At 34.3% G+C, this 21,435-nt stretch overlaps 1 protein-coding gene across 2 annotated transcripts in view; it reads right to left on the reverse strand.

The window, feature by feature from the left end:
* The window catches only part of TMEM38B (transmembrane protein 38B), a 50,910-nt gene that overhangs the window by 14,859 nt on the left and 14,616 nt on the right, over positions 1–21,435 (reverse strand). For both annotated transcript variants that reach the window (XM_055302273.1, XM_055302274.1), the window contains 3 exons: positions 9,103–9,287; positions 8,239–8,326; positions 3,773–3,890 (listed from right to left, as the gene is read on the reverse strand). In XM_055302273.1, the coding sequence (XP_055158248.1) occupies positions 3,773–3,890; positions 8,239–8,326; positions 9,103–9,287 (391 nt within the window). The remainder of the gene's footprint in view (positions 1–3,772; positions 3,891–8,238; positions 8,327–9,102; positions 9,288–21,435) is intronic.

The raw sequence follows: 21,435 nt of genomic DNA on the forward strand, positions 1-21,435 counted from the left end.
AAGAAAAATTCATTTTTATTCCACAAACCAGGCCTTCAACAAAAACTGATCCTTATAATTAAAAAAAATTCAACAAATACAGGTACTACTTATTCTTACCAATACATCCACAATACGCATTTGTTTTCTTTAAAGATAGATTAAAGTTAGAATCTCAGAAATGATACAGCTCCCAACACTCCTGCATGATGAAAACACTCAAAAAACTAGGAATAGAGGGAACAAACTTCCTCAATCTGATAAAAGGCATCAATGAAAGACTCAAAGTTAGTATCATATTTAATAGAGGAAGACTAAATGGCCTCTCCCTAAGATCCAGGAAAAAGACAAGGATGTTCATTCTATTTCTGTTAAACACTGTAGAGTGTGTCTAGTGGGCAATTGCACAAGAAAATTAGATAGAAGACATGCAGATTGGAAAGAAAGAAGTAGGGGCGTCTGAGTGGCTCAGGCGGCTAAGTGGCCAACTCTTGGCCTGGTCCTGGCTCAGGTCCTGATTTCAAAGTCCTGGAATCAAGCTCTGCATCAGGCTCTGCACTCAGCAGGGAGTCTGTTTGAGGATTCGCTTTCCCTCTCCCTCTCTCTAAAATAAATAAATAAGTCTTAAAAAAGAAAAGAAAGAAGTAAAACTATCTCTATTTGCAGATGACATCATCTTGAATACATAAAAGCCTAAGGAATCCACACCAAAAAAAACCCACAACAACCTATTAGAGCTAACAAATGAGTTTACTAGCAAGGTTACAGGATACAAGATCAAAAAACAATTTTAGGGCAGCCCTGGTGGCTCAATGGTTTAGCGCCGCCTGTAGCCCAGGGCCTGATCCTGGAGACCTGGGATGGAGTCCCATGTCAGGCTCCCTATATGGAGCCTGCTTCTCCCTCTGCCTGTGTCTCTGCCTCTCTCTCTCTCTCATGAATGAATGAATGAATGAATGAGTAAAATCTTTTTAAAAAATAAATTTTATTTCCACATATTTACAATGTACAACCTGGAAATAAAGCTAAAAACCAATTCCATTTACTACAGCATCAAACAGAATAAAATACTTAGGAAGAAATTTAACAAAAGGAGTGTACATACAACTCGTACACTGAAACATAATGAAGAAGTATTTTAAAAGACATGGAATAAATGGAAAGACATCTGTGTTGGCAGACTGAAAGCCTTAACAGTGTTAGGATGACAATACTCCCAAACTTATTTGCAGATTCAATGCAATCTCTAAGAGAATATGAGCTGGACTTCTTTGCAGAAATTGTGAAGTTATACCTAAAATTTATACGGCAATGAAAGTGACCCAGAATAATTAAAACAATCCTTAGAAAGAACACGCTCAGAGAATTCATATCTCTCCATTTCAAAATTAAGCAGACAGCTAAAATAATTAAGACAGTGTGGTACTGGCAGAAGGATAAGTAAATAGATGAAGGGAGTAAAAGTGAGGGAAAAGAATCCAGAAAAATACTCTTACACTTACAACTGATTTTTCTGCAAGGGTGCCAAGAAAATTCAATGAAGAAAAGAATAGTCTTTTCAACACATAATACTAGGACAACTAGATATCCACAGAAATCTACATGAGTGTATAAATAGATATCCACAGAATGTAAAAGAATGAAGTTGAATTGAAAGTTCCTCATACTATTCCCAAAAATTAACTCAAAATAGATCACAGAGCTAAATATTAGAGCTAAAACTATAAAACTTGTAGAAGAAAACATAGACGTAATCTTTTTAACCTTAGATTTGGCAACAGTTTCTTAGACATGACACCAAAAGCATACACAACAAAAGAGAAAATAGGTAAACTTGACTTCATTAAAATTTTAGAAATTTGTATTTTTAAAAACATTACCAAGAAAGTGAAAAGACAATCCGCCGAATGGGAGAAAACAAACGCAAATCAGAAATCTAATAAGCATCTAGGATCCAGAATATATGAGGAATTCTTACAATTCAACATTAAAAAGACAAATGAAACAATTAAAATTGGGCAAATGATCTGAAGAGACATTTTTCCAAAGAAGATGTACAAACAAGCACATGAAACATGCTCAACACTGAACAGGGAAATGTAAATCAAAATCACGATGAGAGGACACTAGCATTTATGACGGTATGCGAAACTAGAATTTTCATATACTTCTGGTGGGAATGTAAAATGATCAAACCACCATAGAAAACAGTGTGTAGTTCTCCAAAGGTTAAACACAAAATTACTTTATTATCTATTCCATTTTATGTGACATACCCAAAAGAAATGAAACATGGATCTACACAAAAAAAGTATAATAATGCTCATAGCTCATTATCATACTAGCCAAAGAATAAAACAACCCAAATATCCATCAAATGATGGATAAACAAAATGTGCAATATCTATACAATGGACTCTTATTTGGCAATAAAAAAGGAATAACATACTGATACATACCATAACATGGATTAACCTCAAAAATATTACACTAAGTAAAAGAAACAAGTCACAGGGCCACATATTTATGATGTCAATTACATGAAATGTCAGAATAGGCAAATCTATAGACAGAGAATAGATCAGTGGTTGCCTACAGTTGAGGGGCCTGATGGAAAATGTTAAGTGACTGCTAATGGGCATGAGGTTTCTTTTCTGGAGTGGTGAAAATGTTTTAATATTGATTATAGTGACATCTATACAATTCTGTGAATAGACAAAAAAAATTGAAACGTACACTTAAATGGATGAATAGTATGGTACATAACGTATCTCAATAAGCGATTACAAAAAGATACATACAGTTCACAAAGTGAGGACTGGAAGAGAAATATGCATAAGAAGAGGCTACCTTAGATATCTGAAGTACCTAAATTACAGCCACAGATCACTTTCACTGCAGAGACTACTAAAACAAAGGTAAGTAATGCCTATAATGCCAAGTCACTATAAGATATAAATTTATAGAATATATATGGTTTTCCTTTTAAGAATTCCATAGGTAAGTTTTTAGCCAAAAATACCTAGGCTAAGACAAAGTTAGCTATAAAATTCCTCTACACTTAAATAATAATCTTATTTTAAAACCAAGTATCTACTTTTGAATAGGGAACAATATCTAATAATGGTAGATAATCAGAATTAGCCTCATGATGCAAATAAAATTCCTAAGACTGTCACAGTGATAAAAGGATATGCACCATCCAATCCTCTCAACAATCAAACAATGAAGATGAGGAAGTCAGGATTCAGAGACATTAAGTGACTTGTCTATTCCAGAATTAGACAGCAAAGCTAAGATTTGAACTTAAGACTGCCTGTCTCCAAAACCTGTGATCTTATATCATACTACCTCCTATTTTCAAGACAGAATAAAGCTTCCAACGAGACAATAGTAAGAAACTAAGCAAAGTATGTCCCTACTATAAAATTCTGAAATGTTAAAGCTTAAAGGAACCTCAGAGAACACCTAGCCCAAGTACCTCATTTTACAAATGAGACAATGCTGTCTTCAGTCTCTGATCAGCAATAACGATTTCCACTACTCTTTGGCCTTCAATATATGGTTAGACTATCTGAAAATCTTTCCTGATAGCTTCAGCAAATGTCAAAGGAAGAATCATACAAGAGCTATGTTTCAGAAAGTCATGGATGCAATGAATAAACCACCCAAAATTTACCTTTTTAGACTGTAATAACAATAAAAAATAAACGTTCCTGTTATTTGCCTAGTATGCAGAATTCTGGTTACACAGAATTTAGAATACTGATTTATAGCTATTCTGAATTCTTACCTTTGTGACCACAAGAAACATGGTATAAAGGAACATAAGGTTATGCCTTGATACTGCCAGATACTTTGTGTGCTGGAATGTGAAGATAACTGACCCCAGTAGGGTCACCTTGGCAGGGCTGAAAATAAAACATACTTTAAGTCAGTAAGTAACAAATATGCTCCATTTACTTCTCAAAGAGTACTCTGGAAAATATTAATTTAATGAGTTATTAACAGATAAAAATGAGTTCTGTTAATATACTTGTAAAGTTTTAGAAGTGCTAAGTTGTATAAAGTATAATTTCACTGATAAAATATCAGAGATCTTAGAATGTTCATAAATATTGTGACTCTCCAATAGAGTTCATTTCTACATACAGTATTTCTGAAATACATCTGACCATATAATACTTTTTCACAAAGATATGAAAGTCCCATGTTCCACAGTATGACTCAGAAAAAGGAGATTAGTCATTATAGCATGAAACAAGCACCCTTTGGGTGGGTGGGAAAAGAAAGCCCTGATTTCTAGTATTTTCCCATTTCCATGGTGTAAATACTCCCATCACGGTAAATTTCAGGCTACTGTACAGAATGGAAAAGAGACAGATACACACAATTAGCTCTCATATAACACTAGAAGCCAGATCCAGCACATTACTTTGCTAACTCCAGCATAGAATATTAGTGTTAGCCTATTAATAAATGAATGCTGAAACTTTAACATCCATAATAAAATGTTAATCTACAAAAGCATTACTTTCGTATTATGTATTTGCCACACATTTAAAGTATGTATCTCAGTAACAGATCATTATCTAGCTTTATGCTTATGCTTACAACTAGAGAAAGATAAATGATAAACTCTTAGAATGCCACATTGCAAATATGACAAATTGCATTTCATGAAAAATTAACTATTTATTTATTATAAGCTGAGGATTGAGTCAAAACAGGGTTAGGTGTAGGCCACAGGGGTTTAGACCTTGCTTAACAGTTGACTGGGCAACACTCATGTTTTGGAACAGTGGTCTCTCTAAATTCTTTTTTTAAAGATTTTATTTATTTATTCATGAGAAACACAGAGAGGAGAGAGAGAAAGGCAGAGACACAGGCAGAGGGAGAAACAGGCTCCATGCAGGGAGCTCAACGTGGGACTGGATCCCAGGTCTCCAGGATCACACCCTGGGCCGAAGGCGGCACCAAATCGCTGAGCCACCCGGGCTGCCCTAAACTTTTTAACTGTGCAGCCCTATTATTACCAAAAAAAGTGTTTTAAGACACAAATACATGTTTATCAATTAACTTATAAATTACATATACATATAACTGTATTATAAAATGTATTCCAAATTGACATTTTTAAAGGATGAGATTAAAAAAAAAGGAATTACGTTAATCTCTTTTTTTAAGATTTTATTTATTTGTCAGAGAGGGAGAGAGAGAGAGAATAAAAATGACCACAAGCAGGGGGAGTGGCAGGCAGAAGGAGAAGCAGGCTCCCCGCTGAGCAGGGAGCTGGCTGTGATGCGGGACTCAATCCCAGGACCCTGAGACCATGACCTGAGCCGACGGCAGACAGTTGTTTAACTAACTGAGCCACCCAGGGGTCGCAGGCATGAGGTTTATCTTAATGTCATTTTGCTATTTTTTGTTTCTAACGGTTTGGGTTCTGTACCATAGTGTCTCATCATGGGTATCCTCTTAGCATATTCACATTCCATTTTGGATTGCATTCCCTTAGAGCATAAATTCAGAAGCACTGAATCTGAAAAGCAAGGATTTTGCAGACAATAAAATGGGACAGGGAATTGGAAAAGAGCTGAGATTTAAGAAAATGTCAGTGAAACTGGTTTGAAAGATCAGGACACAATTAGAATATTCTGAGATTAGTTTCCTGTGAAACTAGAAAATGAGCTTATCTGCATCCAAAATACAACAGTGGAATACGTATAGGGTAACAGACACATTTCCATTCCAAAAGAGAGAAAATGAAAGAAAAGGAAGAAAGAAGTCACTGGTCCTGTGCAACTTCAAAATCCAGCAGGGCAAACTCCATTAGGTTTCAAGGTTTCAAGGCCTGGGAATAATCCTCTGTGACATTAGGCTCCATCCAGTGAGTCCACCTATCCATTCTGCACCCATGGCTCTGGCCTTTGCACCTGGACTCCAACTGTGGGCCTGGCCTCAGACCTCTAGGCCCGAGGCTCCCAGCCAAAAGTCATTTTTCCTTTTTCTTGATAGGTAACACATGTTTGCAGCTGAGCAGTTTTATCAGCCTATTTCCTGCCTATAGAATTTTGGGAGTCTGACAGTCTCTTCATTTCACCTCATCTTTGTCCCTTTCCAGGCAAGCTGGCAGTACTTCTACTGATATAACATTTTCAAAAACCTTGTGGGTCTGCAGCATAAGACATAGGAATCTAAAACATTAGTTAAAATGGTCCTCCACAGGGGATACCTGGGTGGCTCAGGGTGTGATCCTGGAGTCCGGGGATCTAGTCCCACATCGGGCTCCCTGCATGAAGGCTGCTTCTCCCTCTGCCTATGTCTCTGCCTCTCTCTGTGTCTCTCATGAATAAATTTTAAAAATCTTAAAAAAAAAAAAAAAAAAAAAAAAGATGGTCCTCCACATATCTTTCCTAAATAATCTCATGTCTGTTCCTAGCTTGTGCTGTGATGGCTGAATGGATCCATGAGTCACACACCTAATTTAACACTAGCAAAAGTTTTCTAGCCACTCTTTACCTTCTCTCCATAACAGACTTTCCTAAATATGAATCTCCTAATTTAATCACCTTTGCAATCTGGATAGGCTGAGAATTTTCCAAATCATCATATTAGCTTCTTTGTTAAGCAGTTATCCCCTCAATTCAACTTTTTCTCTCTCACTTTACTAAAAGCAGCAAGAAACCAGTCCAAACCTTTAACACTGCTTCAAAATCTCAACTAAATATCCAAGTTCACTGTTCACAAATTATACTTTCCACATAACTGTAGTACATAACTAAGTTTTCTCCCACTATATGTCACCTCTCCTCCAATTTCCAATATCATGTTCCTCATTCTCTTTTGAGCCCTCACCAGGATCTTTAACATTCATAATTCTACCATCATTCTGTTTATGACAATATATATATTCTCTAAGACCATATAGGCTTTCTCTACTATGCAAAAGTATTTGGTAATAGATAAATGAAAATTTATATATACACACTCATACACAGAATATCATAATGAACAAGTAATCAATCTCACCTGATCAACTGATAATTCATTCATCTAATGTTTACTGAGTATCTACTATGTGGTAAATTTGTTCAAGGATACAGTACAGATTACCTGGCTTATTCCAGGATACAAGCAAAGGAGAAAATAGTAATAAATCAAGTCAAAGCAAATAGGATATGGAAGAAAGACAGATCTTACAGGTCTTACAGGCCATCTGGGGAGTCATTCCAAGGTTTTGAATAAAGGAGAAACAAATTGATTTTGGTTATAAGAGCTCAAGAAATGTTTTGTGAAAGACTTTTCAAGGCATTTATGAAAGACAATTTAAGACAAAATGAGAAAAATTTCCCTTGAATATCATTAATGCCTTATTTATTAACTTATCAGTCAAAGCCTTGTTTGTTCTATTTCTACACTACTTCATTCACACTTAAAAGGGTACATTCAAAGTTAAATATAGAATTTGTTGGTTCACAAAAAAAACATATACTTCATCATACAGACTGCTTCTCAACCTTCATTTTTAATCCATTTTAAAATAAAGTCTTTCCTCACCTTGCTTATTACTATGGGCACTATTCCCTAAGTCTTTTTCCTTCTTGAACTGTGGTAACAGTAACTATATCTCTTTATTTCATTTGCAGGAGCATCAGGGATACACCCATGACTTATTTAAGAAAAGAGTCAGTGTCTTTAGATAGCATTTAATGATCAGAGTCTCTTAAATGGATGCAAAAGGTAACCTATACACCCTACAAATATAGAGTGGTTTATTTCCTCTAATCTTTTATTTTTATGTGTAATTAAGCTCAACTCTCATTTTTAAAGCAACAAGGCCTTACAATAATGGATTGATTTGTTCCCATAAACTTAACATTTTACTACCATGCAAATCTGAAATCTGAGTGATGTTGTTTGTAGTCATTAATGAAAATGCCAAGAACCTGCAACTGATTCATCTCCATCCACAGAAGTGTGTTCCTATGTACTTCTCTCTCCATAAATACACACTCTTCCCACAATTCCATAACAATCCAGGAACTTTGGTTTCTAAGGGGAGGAACTCACAGAGAAAAGAATCAATATTTATTTTAAAAACTACATTTGAGAGAGCAGACTTCTTGAAAGATTAAGTTTCTTGATTCTCTTCCCATTATCATGACTATTTTTTTCAGCTTCATTGCATCCATATTTAGATACTTGGTAAGATTTAAGGATAAAAAGCCGGTCTCGATATAGTTTATACCAACTCACTAGGACATCTTCAGCCATTCATCAGCTTCTGGTTTCCAACCTCCTTTTACCAACTGTTCAAAATTCGTGATGATGCTACCACCCGCACCTAAAAATAAAATAAAACAAGAATTTTAGATAAATTTTATGGAGGAAATATTTGAAACAACTAACATAAAATTCGAAGAAGATCCCCAAAATATAATTTTGAGGAGGAAGAAAAGAGTTTTCTTGTACATTTATGGTACTGAGACAATTGCAACTCCTCCCATTCATCAGAGCTGGCAACTGTCTATTGTACCATAATTAAGGTTAAAATTGGAACCTCAAAAAAAAAATTTGAACCTCAAGCACAGAGATGTTTCTAAGAGTTTGTTTCAGGCTGAAAAATAAAACTTTCTGCTTTATCATTTCCTTCCCTGTACTAGTTTTAGGTGCAGTAAAATATAGTAAGAGATTAGAGAAATTTGTTCAACTTCTACATATAAAAGAACTCAACAATAAAGGTAAGTGATATAGAGTGAAGATGAATCCATAATCAATCATATTAAAATACTATTTCTAGTTGGGATAAAAAAACAAAAAAGAGCAATTTTTAATACAATCTTTTTACATAACTTCTTAAGTCAACTTGTCCCTCTAGTTCTGAGCTACTAATCAAACCAATGATAAAGATTTTATATTGTAAGATAGGCTCAAAATACGGTTGATGACTAGTAATGAAGTGCTAGTTATGAATTAACTTTACTAGCGAACAGAAGACTTCTTTCTTCCCAAAATACTGTTACTAAAGTATGTGGTCCTCATTAACGTAACTAGAGAATTGTTCAGTAGCAATAACATATCAATAACAGAATATTTACAAACACATTATGTTAATATTACCTCGGGCCCATCCAATAGCTATCATGACTATCCAGCTATTTTTGTAATAGCTATTAGCATGTTTCACTCCACCTACTATTTTCCAAGTTCTGGTCACTTCTTTCATTCCCGCAGCTAAGAGTTGAACAGGTAGGAAAGAATAGCCCTGGGAAACTAGGTCACACGGGCAAAAAAATGTAATATACCTGAAATTAAAATTTAAATATTTTAATGTATAAACAAAATATAAGTTTTTATAATATAAATATTTTAATACTTTATAAAATTTTAAATATATTAAGTATAACATGGTAATATATAAATGTAATATATAAATATAAATTATTTAACATATACCCAATTTAGTTAGGTAAGCTTAGATTTTAAACAATTAAATCACAAGATCAGCAATAAAGAGAAATCAAAACCCAGCATATCAGCAATAATTTTCCAAAGCACAACAAACTGAATTATCCATATAAACAAGGAATTTGACTTCAAGAAGACCATGGAATGGGCAATTTTTGTAAATCCTGGAAGCATACATAATAATCTGCCCAAAAGATATGATCAAAGGGGACTTTCATCTTGTTTGGACTTCTGAATAGTCTATATATGCAAAAAGTATTTACTGAACTCCTAATTTGTGCCTATACTCTCCTAGATGGTAGGTGCTGAATCCACTAACAAAAAAAGTAAAGGTACCAATCACTTTTAAGGTAGGGACTTCTCTAAATGGAGTGTCTTTGTCTTCTGGGAAAAGGAGTTAGAGAAGAGCCCTTAGTAGCTGAGAAGGGCTCCATTTCAACCCTATTAAAATCTTTACCTGTACCCTCCTGTGCAGAACATAAACTAGGACCAATACAGAGAAAGGTCATAGCTCTCAGGAGACAGATTTGTGTTGAGGAAAAATATTTTTACATACAGGTAAAAAAAAATATGAAACTCGTTCTTCAATTAAATTGTGATACTAGTTTAAAAATAACTCACTCTCTCAGGTAAATTATTATTTTTTTAAAGAATTTATTTATTCATGAGAGACACAGAGATTGAGAAGGGGGGGGGTGGGCAGAGACACAGGCAGAGGCGAGAAGTAGGCTCCATGCAGGGAGCCCGACATGGGACTCGATCCCGGGGTCTCCAGGATCACGCCCTGAGCCGGAGGCGGCGCTAAACCACTGAGCTACCCCGGCTGCCCAGGTACATTATTTTTTGAAGTTTAATTTGTTCTAAGTACCTATTCAGTCTACTAACAGCATTAACTGGAAAACACACTGGTGTTTTTTCTCCCATTTCTAAAATACCCTGGCAGACAATTTCATGCTTAAAGCAGAACATAATATTATAGGTCTTCCAAAAGAACTGCAATTCATGATTCATAAAGTCAGAATTCCTAAAAGTATTCATGGAATATGAAATTTATTTGTTAAAATATTACTTCAGAGATCCAGTGCAAGAAGCAATGGGGTTTGTTCAGGCTCAAGTACTCTTTCTTCTTCATCTCCACCTACCAATGCCTTCCTATTCTTCAAGGTCCCATTCAAATACTATAATGTACATTTGACTTTGGGAATTTCTTTTTAATATTCTCAGTTCACTAAATTCTGATGGCTCTGTACAATTAAAATAATCAATTCTTATGCCTCAACATCTCTACAAATTTTTTTCTATAACATATAAAGGGAGTAAATCTCATAATAAATCAGAAGAGTCCTTAGATGTCAGTAATCATTCATTTTGTTATCTCCTCACCTAAAACTCAGCATGATGAAAAGAAGCTCTAAATTAAATAATTTATTAGCAGTTAATCAGGAGACAAAATACAAAATATGTCAAATCAAAGAATCAGTTGATAAAGAGTTCAAGGGAAAGGAATAAATTATCTGAGAGTAATAAAAAGCATTTTAAAAACAATTCATTTAAAAATTTTACATGTCCAAATATTTTGAGAGCCTCTACCCACCTCTCTAAACACAGAATAAGGAAGTCGATTTAAGTACTGGAAGAAAAGGTTACAAGTAAAATAAGCAATTTTTTAAAAGATTTTATTTATTCATAAGAGATACAGGGCGGGGGGGCGGGGCAGAGACTCAGGCAGAGGGAGAAGCAGGCTCCATGCAGGGAGCCTGATGTGGGACTCGATCCTGGATCTCCAGGATCAGGCCCTGGGCTGAAGGCAGCGCTAAACCACTGAGCCACCCAGGCTGCCCAAAATAAGAATTTTTAAAAATATTTTAAGATATAATAAAAATACTTTGGTATCCACCATAGATCAGATTAAGAAAGGAGAACTAGGTTTGACTTTAGCAGTAATGAATGCTCAAAAGTAAAACACTCAAAGAAACAACAAAAACTAAAAGAATACAGTATAATGACCCCATTTTTGTTTTCTACGCATGACTATCTTTAAAATGAGTTTAAAAACCTAAACTATTAGCAACTTGGACTTTTTATATTCAACTATGTGACATTATGGCATAAGAGCTAAAATCTGTAATTATTGCTATTTTTAAATAAACAAGGCTTTATCCTATTTAATCAGACATTGCTGAAGTATACCTATAATAAGCTAACATTTTAAACAGAAAACAATTCTCATTCAAGTGTTAAATAGCCACAGGGCAAAAAAACAACTGTTTATTGTTCTCAGTAGATTCACAAGTAAACAAATCAGACAAACGGCTCCCTAAACAGCCATTCTTGCTCTATAAGGTAAGTTAGCTTTTTAAAATTCCCTTAATGAACCACTCAACCAATACTCATTAAGCAATCACCACATCCCTCCTTTTGTAAAGACATCATTTCACCTCTTAACTAAAATCATCACATCCAAGGCAACTTTCATTGTATAAAGTGTCTAAAGAAAACACTGGAGAAGAAATGGAACACCAGACAAGAAAGAATAAGAAGGCAACTGATTTCTCATACATTTTTAAGTCACAAAGGTGAAAGAAAAAACAGCAAAGAATAGTTCAAAATAATAGAAGTTAGTCTAAAATAGGATACAACACGATGCCAGACCATTGACAAATGAAAGCTAAACCAGTTTAAGTAGGAAAGATGAAAACAGAATTTAGGTAAATACCTAGAGCTGAGCAGAGAGACTCTTCCCATGGTTAATCAGAGAACCTTGTTTTCACTTTATTATTAATTCTACTCCTCTGACTACAAAAAAACAGCATTACTTAACTAAACCAAAACAAATTACAAATTAAATACAGTTCATGTTAATCCAATATGACAGCTTTTCTCTTGTTCTTATTACTCTAACAAATTAATAAGTTTGTGTATTTTATGTATGCTTTGAAAAATACTGGAGAATAACAGACCTATAAAACTACGCCTTTTCTTGTATTTGTCCTCAAAACAATACAGTCACAGTTATACATATGCACATAATTTAATACTTGGAAGTTTGAGGAAACCAAATGGGCCACAAATCCCAGTACACAGAAAAATTACAAAATATTAATTTCCCCAGAAACAGGTTTCAAAAAGAAAAATCCTATGAAAGTATACATTATCTTCCAAACAATACTTTACTATGACATACCAAGTTATTGTTTCCCATTGCCAGTAGATGGTGCTAATATCCACATGTGAGTACTATGAGCTATTGTACTGAATAAAGATGGTGTTTTCAAGAAGTGCATTCACAGAATCCCGTAGTTTAGTTTGCTAGAGTTTGAAGTACATTCCAAAATTCATTTTAGCTCTCAAATTAAAATCAAATAAAGCAAAGATTACAATTTTTTTCTCAACATTAAAACCTTATAAATAAAATAGTAAAACATACTGTGTCTTTAAACAGTTACCATTTTTTATTTTTAAAGGTCTGAGAGGACAGAGGTCTTGTCTACATTTTCAGAATCCAAAACAACACACTGCATAAAAGCCGACTAAAGATAGCCTAGATCTGAATTCTGGACCTAACTACTAGATATCTGTGATACCTTGGGCAAGTTACTTGGTCCATCTTGCCTCAATTACATCATCTGCTAAATGAGAATAAAACAGTACCTACCTCAAAGGGTTCTTGTGAGGTTTAAAGGAGATAATATGTATAAAGCACTTAAAAAAAAAAGTCTAGGACATAGTGAGTATTCTATCAGTGGTTGTTAATATTATTTTGTAACCAATAACAATGTTCATCAGAAGAAGAATAAAATGTAGATATTAATAAATTAGTAACCAATAACAATGTTCATCAGAAGAATAAAATGTAGATATTAATAAATTATACAGCATGAGAAGGAATGTACTAATGTACATTAGTAATATAATGTTAAGTGAAAAAAAACAAGTCCCAGAGGCACCTGGGTAGCTCAGCTGGTTAAATATCTGCCTTCAGCTCAGGTCATGATCCCAGGGTCCTGGGATCCAGCCCTGCATGGGGTGGGGTGGAGGGGGTACTGCTCAGCAGGGAGCCTGCTTCTCCCTCTCCCTCTGCCTCCCCCTCCTCCCAACTTGTTCTCTCTCTCTCTCTCAAATAAATAAAATAAAATAAAAAACACATCCCAGAGATACCTCATTTTAAAACAGGGCCAAAAACAAGTAAAACAAAAAATTTATTGTATAGTCGTATGTATTATATACCTTTTTCAGAAAGTTAAGATAAACACAAACAGGATAGAGATTATCTGTAGGAAAAGTACATAGAAATGGGATGGGGGAAGAGAAATATATGTAAGTTATTGGTAAAGTCCAGTTCTTAGGTTGAGTGCAATATGATGGAAATGTAAATTTGTTAACCACTTTGAGAAATGATTTGGCATTATCTTTATCTAATAGAGTTTAAGAATAACTTTCTCTGTAACTCAATAAAGCTACTCTTAATCAAATATCAAGAAAAAATCTTGCTCATGTACACCAGTAAGTATATACCAGAATGTTCTTAGCAACATTGTTTGTAATAGAAAAAAAATTAGAAACAATTGTCAACGGAAGAATGGAAGAATAAATTATGACAATTCTAGTATGCTATACAGTGAAAATTAATAAATTAGAACCATACACAATAAGACTGAATCTCAAGAAAAAAGGCTGACCAAAAACAGCAAGTCACTGAAAAATACATACGCATGATGCCATATATAATAACACTTTCAAAAACTATATTGTTTAGGGACATAAACATATGCTAAAACTACACAGAAAAGTAAAGGAATGGATTAGCACAAAATTAAGAGTAATAATTATCTCTGAGAAAGGAAGAAAGGAGATGGGATCAGTCAAGCAGTGGGACATCAAAACTAATGGCAAGGGTTTTAGGGAAGATGATGGCAGCAGTGGCTGTACAGACTTTGATCTCTTCAAACCCTAATAAAAACAGGGCAACTAGAAAGCAAAATCAAAACCCCATCCACAACGCTAAAAACTATGTGACAAGGTATCCCTTCAAATCCCAAAATGCAAATGGAAAGAGACAATTCACCAACACCCACAGGACCTATATTTTTGGGAAGGAAGAAAAGAGCAAAAAGGTGGCAACTAATGGACCTAAAAACAAAACCACTCCAAAATAGCAAATAGGTATTCACTAGAAAGCACAATGGGCCAATTTGGAAACAACTGAAACAGATTCTCTAATACCAGGTGCCACAAAGGGTTCATAATAAGAAGTTCCTAAGAGGTTGAAACAATTTAGTCCCCATAAACTTTCAAAATGGATCCACCCAAGCTGTCTCCCAGAACAAGCCCCAGGTGAAGAAAACACTGGTATAGAATTAAAACAGCAGTACAGACAACAGAAGGAAGGTTCAGACCAAACTGAGAAAGGAGAAGAGACATAGGAATCTGAGAAAGCAGGTCTTAATCTTTTGAACACTATAAAAACAAGAGAAGCAGGAACTCTATGAAGTCAGAACATCTTTTCTGAATTCCACCTTACACTAAAAGTTCAAGAAACCTAATTTCACATAAAAATGACCAACAGAAAAGTATCAAGGTCAAATCTCACACAAATTTATTAAAAGAAAAAAAAAGCAGAATAAATCCCTGTAGACAATGAAAGCACTCAGGAAAATTTGTCCACCAAATAGATAAAAACTGTGACCTACTATTTCAAAACAATCTAAAGACTTTAAGAAAAGAGATACAGGGGGATCCCAGGGTGGCTCAGCGGTTTAGCGCCTGCCTTTGGCCCGGAACGTGATCCTGGAGTCCCAGGATCAAGTCCCATGTCAGGCTCTCGGCATGGAGCCTGCTTCTCCCTCTGCCTGTATCTCTGCCTCTCTCTCTCTCTCTTTCTCTATGTCTATCATGAATAAATAAATAAAATCTTAAAAAAAAGAAAAGAAAAGTGATACAACACATAAAAGAACAACACATATTAGAATTAGAAAAACTAAGAACTGAAGATACAATCCTCAGGAAAAAAAAATTTTTAAAGGAAAAGAAATCACTTCAGTAATGAAAACCAAACTAGAATGAAAACAAAGAGAAATAAGCATAATAGTACCTTCAAAGAAATACGAGAAAGAGGAAAACATTTTAAATTTTAAAAAGGAGATTTAAAAAGTCCTCTGAACTATGACCCAGCAACTGCACTACTGGGTATTTACCCCAAAGACACAGGTGTAATTAAGAGACAGGACACCTGTGCCCCAATGTTCATAGCAGCAATGTCCACAACAGCCAAACTGTGGAAGGAGCCACGATGTCCTCAGATAGATAAATAACGATGTGGTTATATGTGTGTGTACATGTGTGTATATATGTATACATATACGTATATACATATATGTGTGTGTATATATATACATATATACGCACACACAATGGAATATTATTTAGCCATCAGAAAAGATAAATACCTATCATTTATTTCAATGTGGATGTAACTGGAAGGTATTATGCTGAGTGAAATAAGTCAATCAGAGAAACAATTATCATATGGTTTCATTCATATGTAGAATATAGAATATAATAAATAGTGAAAGGGACTATAAGGGAAACTGAGTGGGGAAAATTAGAGAGAAAGACAAACCATGAAAGATGCCTAACTCCAGGAAACAAAGGGTTGCAGTAGGGGAGGTAGGTGAGGGGATGGGGTAACTGGGTGACAGGCACTAAGGAGAGCACAAGATAAGATGAGAACTGGGTTAAAGTATATGTTCACAAATTGAATTTAAATAAAAATATTTTTAAAATATTAAAAAATAAAAAGTCTATTGAAGAAAGACAAAGAGCTGTATAACAACCATAAGAGTTCCTGAAGAGTACAAATACTAAAATAATTTTCTCAATTGGGAAAAAAAAAAAGCATGTACCTACTAAAAAGAACATACCACATAACCTAAAAATACTGACTCAGAATGACCAACACCAAGACTTATTTTATTTAAATTATTAGGCTTTAACAGGAAAAAATATATTTTGGGCATCTAGAAGGGTATGTGACTTATAAGGGAAATAAAATTAAATGAACATCAGACTTTTTCACAGTAATGTTTTATGACATAAGAAATAGAGTGACACTTTCAAATCCTCAAAGATACAAAGTGTGATCCAATTATTTTATACCCAGCAAAGCTGACTTTCAAATACAAAAGACACAAACATCAATATATGGGACCTCAGTGGTAAATCTCCTAGAATATAAGCTTCAAACAACCAAAACTACTAGAGAGACACAAACATAAGGACTGGTGATAAGCACTAAACATACAGTTAACTATAAAACTAAGATTGAATTACAATTAGGAAGGCAAGAATAACAGTATATAATAACTATAACTATGACAATGTAGAATAGTTTATTTTTACAATGGGAAGAGAACAAGAAGTACATATGCAAAAAAAAATTAATGTTCTCAGTAATCACATCAATGGTAGTATTAGTACTGTCACTCCAAAGCTATTGTGTATCATATATATAATAGAGAATAAAAGAAATATGAGTAATGCTGGAACATTCTATTATGCCTTGTGCCCTCAAGAAAGAAAATTCTTAGTGTGAAAGAAGGATACACACAAACACACACAGGTAACAGAAAAGTTTAATGAAGGCTCTATGGTCTTGAATTTGAATTAAAAATATTAATATGAACTCATAAATAATTTTCATCCTTATTTTTCCTAGCTCTGTCCACTGAAAAGGCTTAGAAACAGTATCAATCCAGTAATAATGAACAACTCTCGTGTTCAAATTTTGGTCTTGAAATGCCATTGCTCAGTAAGAGAAACCAGAGAAATGAGTGATTCCAGAAGAAAAGTACAAGATGAATCTTAGGGTGCTTTGGTGGCTCAGTCAGTTAAAAGTCTGGCTTCAACTCAGGTCATGATCCAGGAGTCCCAGGATCCAGCCCCACGTGTGGGATTCCCCTTGAAAGAGAGTCTGTTTCTCCCTCTGACCCTCCCCACTCTTGTGCGTGTGCTCTCTCTCTCTCTCTCTCAAAGAAAGAACGAACAAATGAATGGAAAGAAAGAAAGGAATCTTATATTAAGTATCAAGGAGCTAATCAGTCTGAAGAACCAATCTGAAGAAGCTCCCATCTGCCAAAGATGAAACAAATTGAACTTCAACAATGACAACTGCAATTTATTGCAACCTATGAAATATGTTTAAATCTATAAGTTCATAATAACTAAAAAAAACTGGTTACCTTTGGAAGATGACAGGGAACTAATTATCATGAAAACTGGTACATAAAAGAAAAGAATCAAGGATTTATCCTGCCATTCTTACATGAATGGTACAACTGGGTAACCAAATAATAGATGGTGAGTGGAAAGTTATCTATTTATAATTCTACTCCATCTAATACATAAGAAGACAGAACTAGACTATTACCATTGTGTAATTCCCAGTTAATTAATACGGTCATTAAGTGTAAGAGTGCAAACGTCAACAAAAAAGAAAGCAAATCAGATATTTGGGGCCCCTTCTGGTCTTGCCAAAGGAATCTAACCTGAATCTGATTTGTATTTGGAATAATCTTCCAGTTTTCAAGAAACACAAAGAACTCAGAAATATAATGATCTGCACCATGTGTATGCAATCAGCACATTCCAGACTACGAAAAAATTTACAGGTCAAATGGCTCTGGTTCTTCAAGAGATAAATTATAAGGGAAAAAAAGGAATGGAGGGGGAATCTATAAAATAAAAATGACTTAAGAGACAGCAATCTTTTAATAGGTATGACAAAATTATAGTGTCTAGGGATGAACATCTGGATGATAAAATCATAAAAATATACAAGTGATTACCATAAAAAGGATAAATGGTATGCTACTGTAACGGTTATTTAAGGTGGGAAAAGCATTGTGATTAGAATGAGATACACAGAAGGAGCTTCTGGAATGAATGGCAAAAACTTACTTCTTACTTGAGTAAAACTTCAAGTATATTATACTTCATAATAATACATTAGGCCAAATATTTATTTTTTTTGTGGTTTTCCTGAATTTTCACTTTATAATAAAAAGATTCCTGTTCTAAATGATGGGAATGCACCTTTATTATATCACAGTTTTATACTTTGCATATATTTTATAAATATTCTTCTGTATCTGTTTAATATTAATTGAAAAATTTTAAAGAAAAAATATATTGTAATAAATAAGTAAATAAAAATAAGACAAAAGATTTGATCCTAAAAAAAAGAAAACTGTTCAAAATGAAACCTCTTCTTGGTTAAAGTCATGGTCCAAATGCTGAGTTGAATTCAGACCCTGCCATTCACCAATTCCCTAAGCCTCAATTTCCTCCTGCATAAAACTGCAATAATAAAAGATCTGAGGTTAACAATTAAATATTATACTATTAATTCACTATGTAAAATTGCATTTCTTATTTTCCATTTCTAACATACTTTTTAATTTAAGCTAAGAAAGCATCCATTTGGAGACAAGCAATTTTATTTAAGGGATCAAATAATCAAGATCTGTAATTCCTTACTACTCAATTATAGAAATCCCTTCTATTTTTATTTATTTATTTATTTATTTATTTATTTATTTATTTATTTATATTTATTTATTTATGACAGTCACACAGAGAGAGGCAGAGACACAGGCAGAGGGAGAAGCAGGCTCCATGCACCGGGAGCCTGACGTGGGATTCGATCCCGGGTCTCCAGGATCGCGCCCTGGGCCAAAGGCAGGCGCTAAACCGCTGTGCCACCCTAGAAATCCCTTCTAATACATAGCAGTGCATTTCTTTAATATATTTAGCGAACCTAGAAAAGTACTTATCACACAGTTCACAAAACAAAATCCCTGTTCTAAAAAAAACAAAAACAAACAAACAAAAATCCCTGTTCAGATAAGCTATTATGTTAGGAGAATGAAACAGACCAACATAAAAAGAAATAAACAGATAATACGTCAAATAGTAGTAAGTCTAAAAAGAAAAATAAAGAAGGATTATGTGATATTCATGGGAGAGGAGGTGCTATTCCAGTCAAGAAGACATCTCTAAAAAAAGAAAATATGAGCCTTTTGGGGAAACAGCATTACAGAGAAAAGACTGCAAGCACAAGGCAGAAAAACATTGTGTGTACTCAAGAAATGATAAAAACCAATGTTGGCTAAAACAGAATGAACAGGAGTACAATCAATGGAGACATTACATCAGGAAGAACAAAAGGGAAGATACCGTAGGGTTTTATAAGCCATAGTAAAAGTTTTAGATTTTGTTCTTTTTTTTTTTATTTTGTTCTTTATTGGATAAGAAACTACTGAGCATAGGAGTAAAACGTTCTAACTTATTTTTATCTTTTTTATTTTCAAATAGCTCCACACCCAGCATGGAGGAGCCCAACACAAGGGCTTGAACTCACCATCCTGAGATCAAGACCTGAGCTAAGATCAAGAATTGGACACTTAACCTACTGAGCCAGCCACCCAGACACCCCTCTAACTTATTTTTAAATAATCACTTTGTCCATGCAACAAAGAAGGGTGGTTAGTATACAGGAGAAGTGGAAATGGGTGAACTAGGTAAAAGGGTTTAAGAGTACACTTACCATTATGAGCCCTGAGTAAGGTACAGAACTCTTCAAACATATTGTACACCAAAACTAATATAACACTATATGTCAACTGTACTTCAAAGAAAGAAAGAAAGAAAGAAAGAAAGAAAGAAAGAAAGAAAACATATAGCAAGCAGAAGACTGTATTTTAAGAGATGATTAAACAAATCTATGAGAGACAGGGGCACCTGGCTGGCTCAGTTGGTAAAGCATGCACTCTTGATGTCTGGGTCATGAGTTTGAGTCCCACACTGGGGATAAAGTCACTTAAAACAAAACAAAACAAAACAAAAAAACAATTATGAGAGACAGGGGCTATTAAATGTCAAAGCTCTAAAGTCAAATTTCCTGGGTTTGATCTGAATATGAATACTGAACTGTAAATTCTAGCAAAGTTTCTCCATGCCTCAGTTTTCTCATTTGTCAAATGTCAAAAATAATGGTTACCTTACGGGACGTGTATGATTAAATATGAATATAAAGAATTTAGCTGATATGCGGTTAACAACTCAGTAAATATTAGCTATCAAATTTATTATTCTACTCCTACTTGTTTCCACTAACACAGGTTTCCACTGTTACTTTTTCTCATTGCCACCTCTATATATAATATTCCCTTTTAAGACTGGTTACATACTCATTTAAAAATTATCACAATAAAAATGAACTTTAAGTGTTCCTAATATTCTATATTTGATATGGTTTTTAATCAAAAGTATAGTTTCTGCTTCAGATGTTGCAAACCCACTCTGATTTGTATTACACTTTTTTTTAGCTTGATGGATCAATCTTCTTAAAGATAACTGAATCTTTGGATTTGTAAGAATCCAAAGCCATTCCTACTAACATTTTTTCTTCACTTCAAAACTAGATTAAAAACAAAATTAGGGCAGCCCGAGTGGCTCAGTGGTTTAGCGCCACCTTTAGCCCAGAGCCTGATCCTGGAGACCCAGGATAGAGTCCCATGTCAGATTCATTGCATGGAGCCTGCTTCTCCCTCTGCCTGTGTCTCTGCCTCTCTCTCTCTCTCTCTCATGAATAAATAAAATCTTTAAAAAAAAAAATAAAATAAAAAATAAATAAAAACAAAATTAATGTTAAATCCCATAAGGTGATGAAAAATCCAACATAGAATATAATAAGAATGGTAATTATAAATGCATCATAATAATCACCTGGACTTTTTGTGTAGTTGGTCGCATTCTTGATTTTATCCTTTTGTATGTCTGTGGGTATGAATTAGTAAGTTTGGGGTCAAATATTTGGTTTCCTTTCACATTTGACAAGCTTCCACTAAAGACAGGGTAACAAACTTGCCTCTGGACAGGATAAATGAGAAGGGTGAGAAAGAGACTTTGTACTTAAAACCATTGGCT

This window comes from Nyctereutes procyonoides, unplaced genomic scaffold (genome assembly GCF_905146905.1).
Source record: "Nyctereutes procyonoides isolate TBG_1078 unplaced genomic scaffold, NYPRO_anot_genome, whole genome shotgun sequence".
Taxonomy (NCBI): Eukaryota; Metazoa; Chordata; class Mammalia; order Carnivora; family Canidae; genus Nyctereutes; species Nyctereutes procyonoides.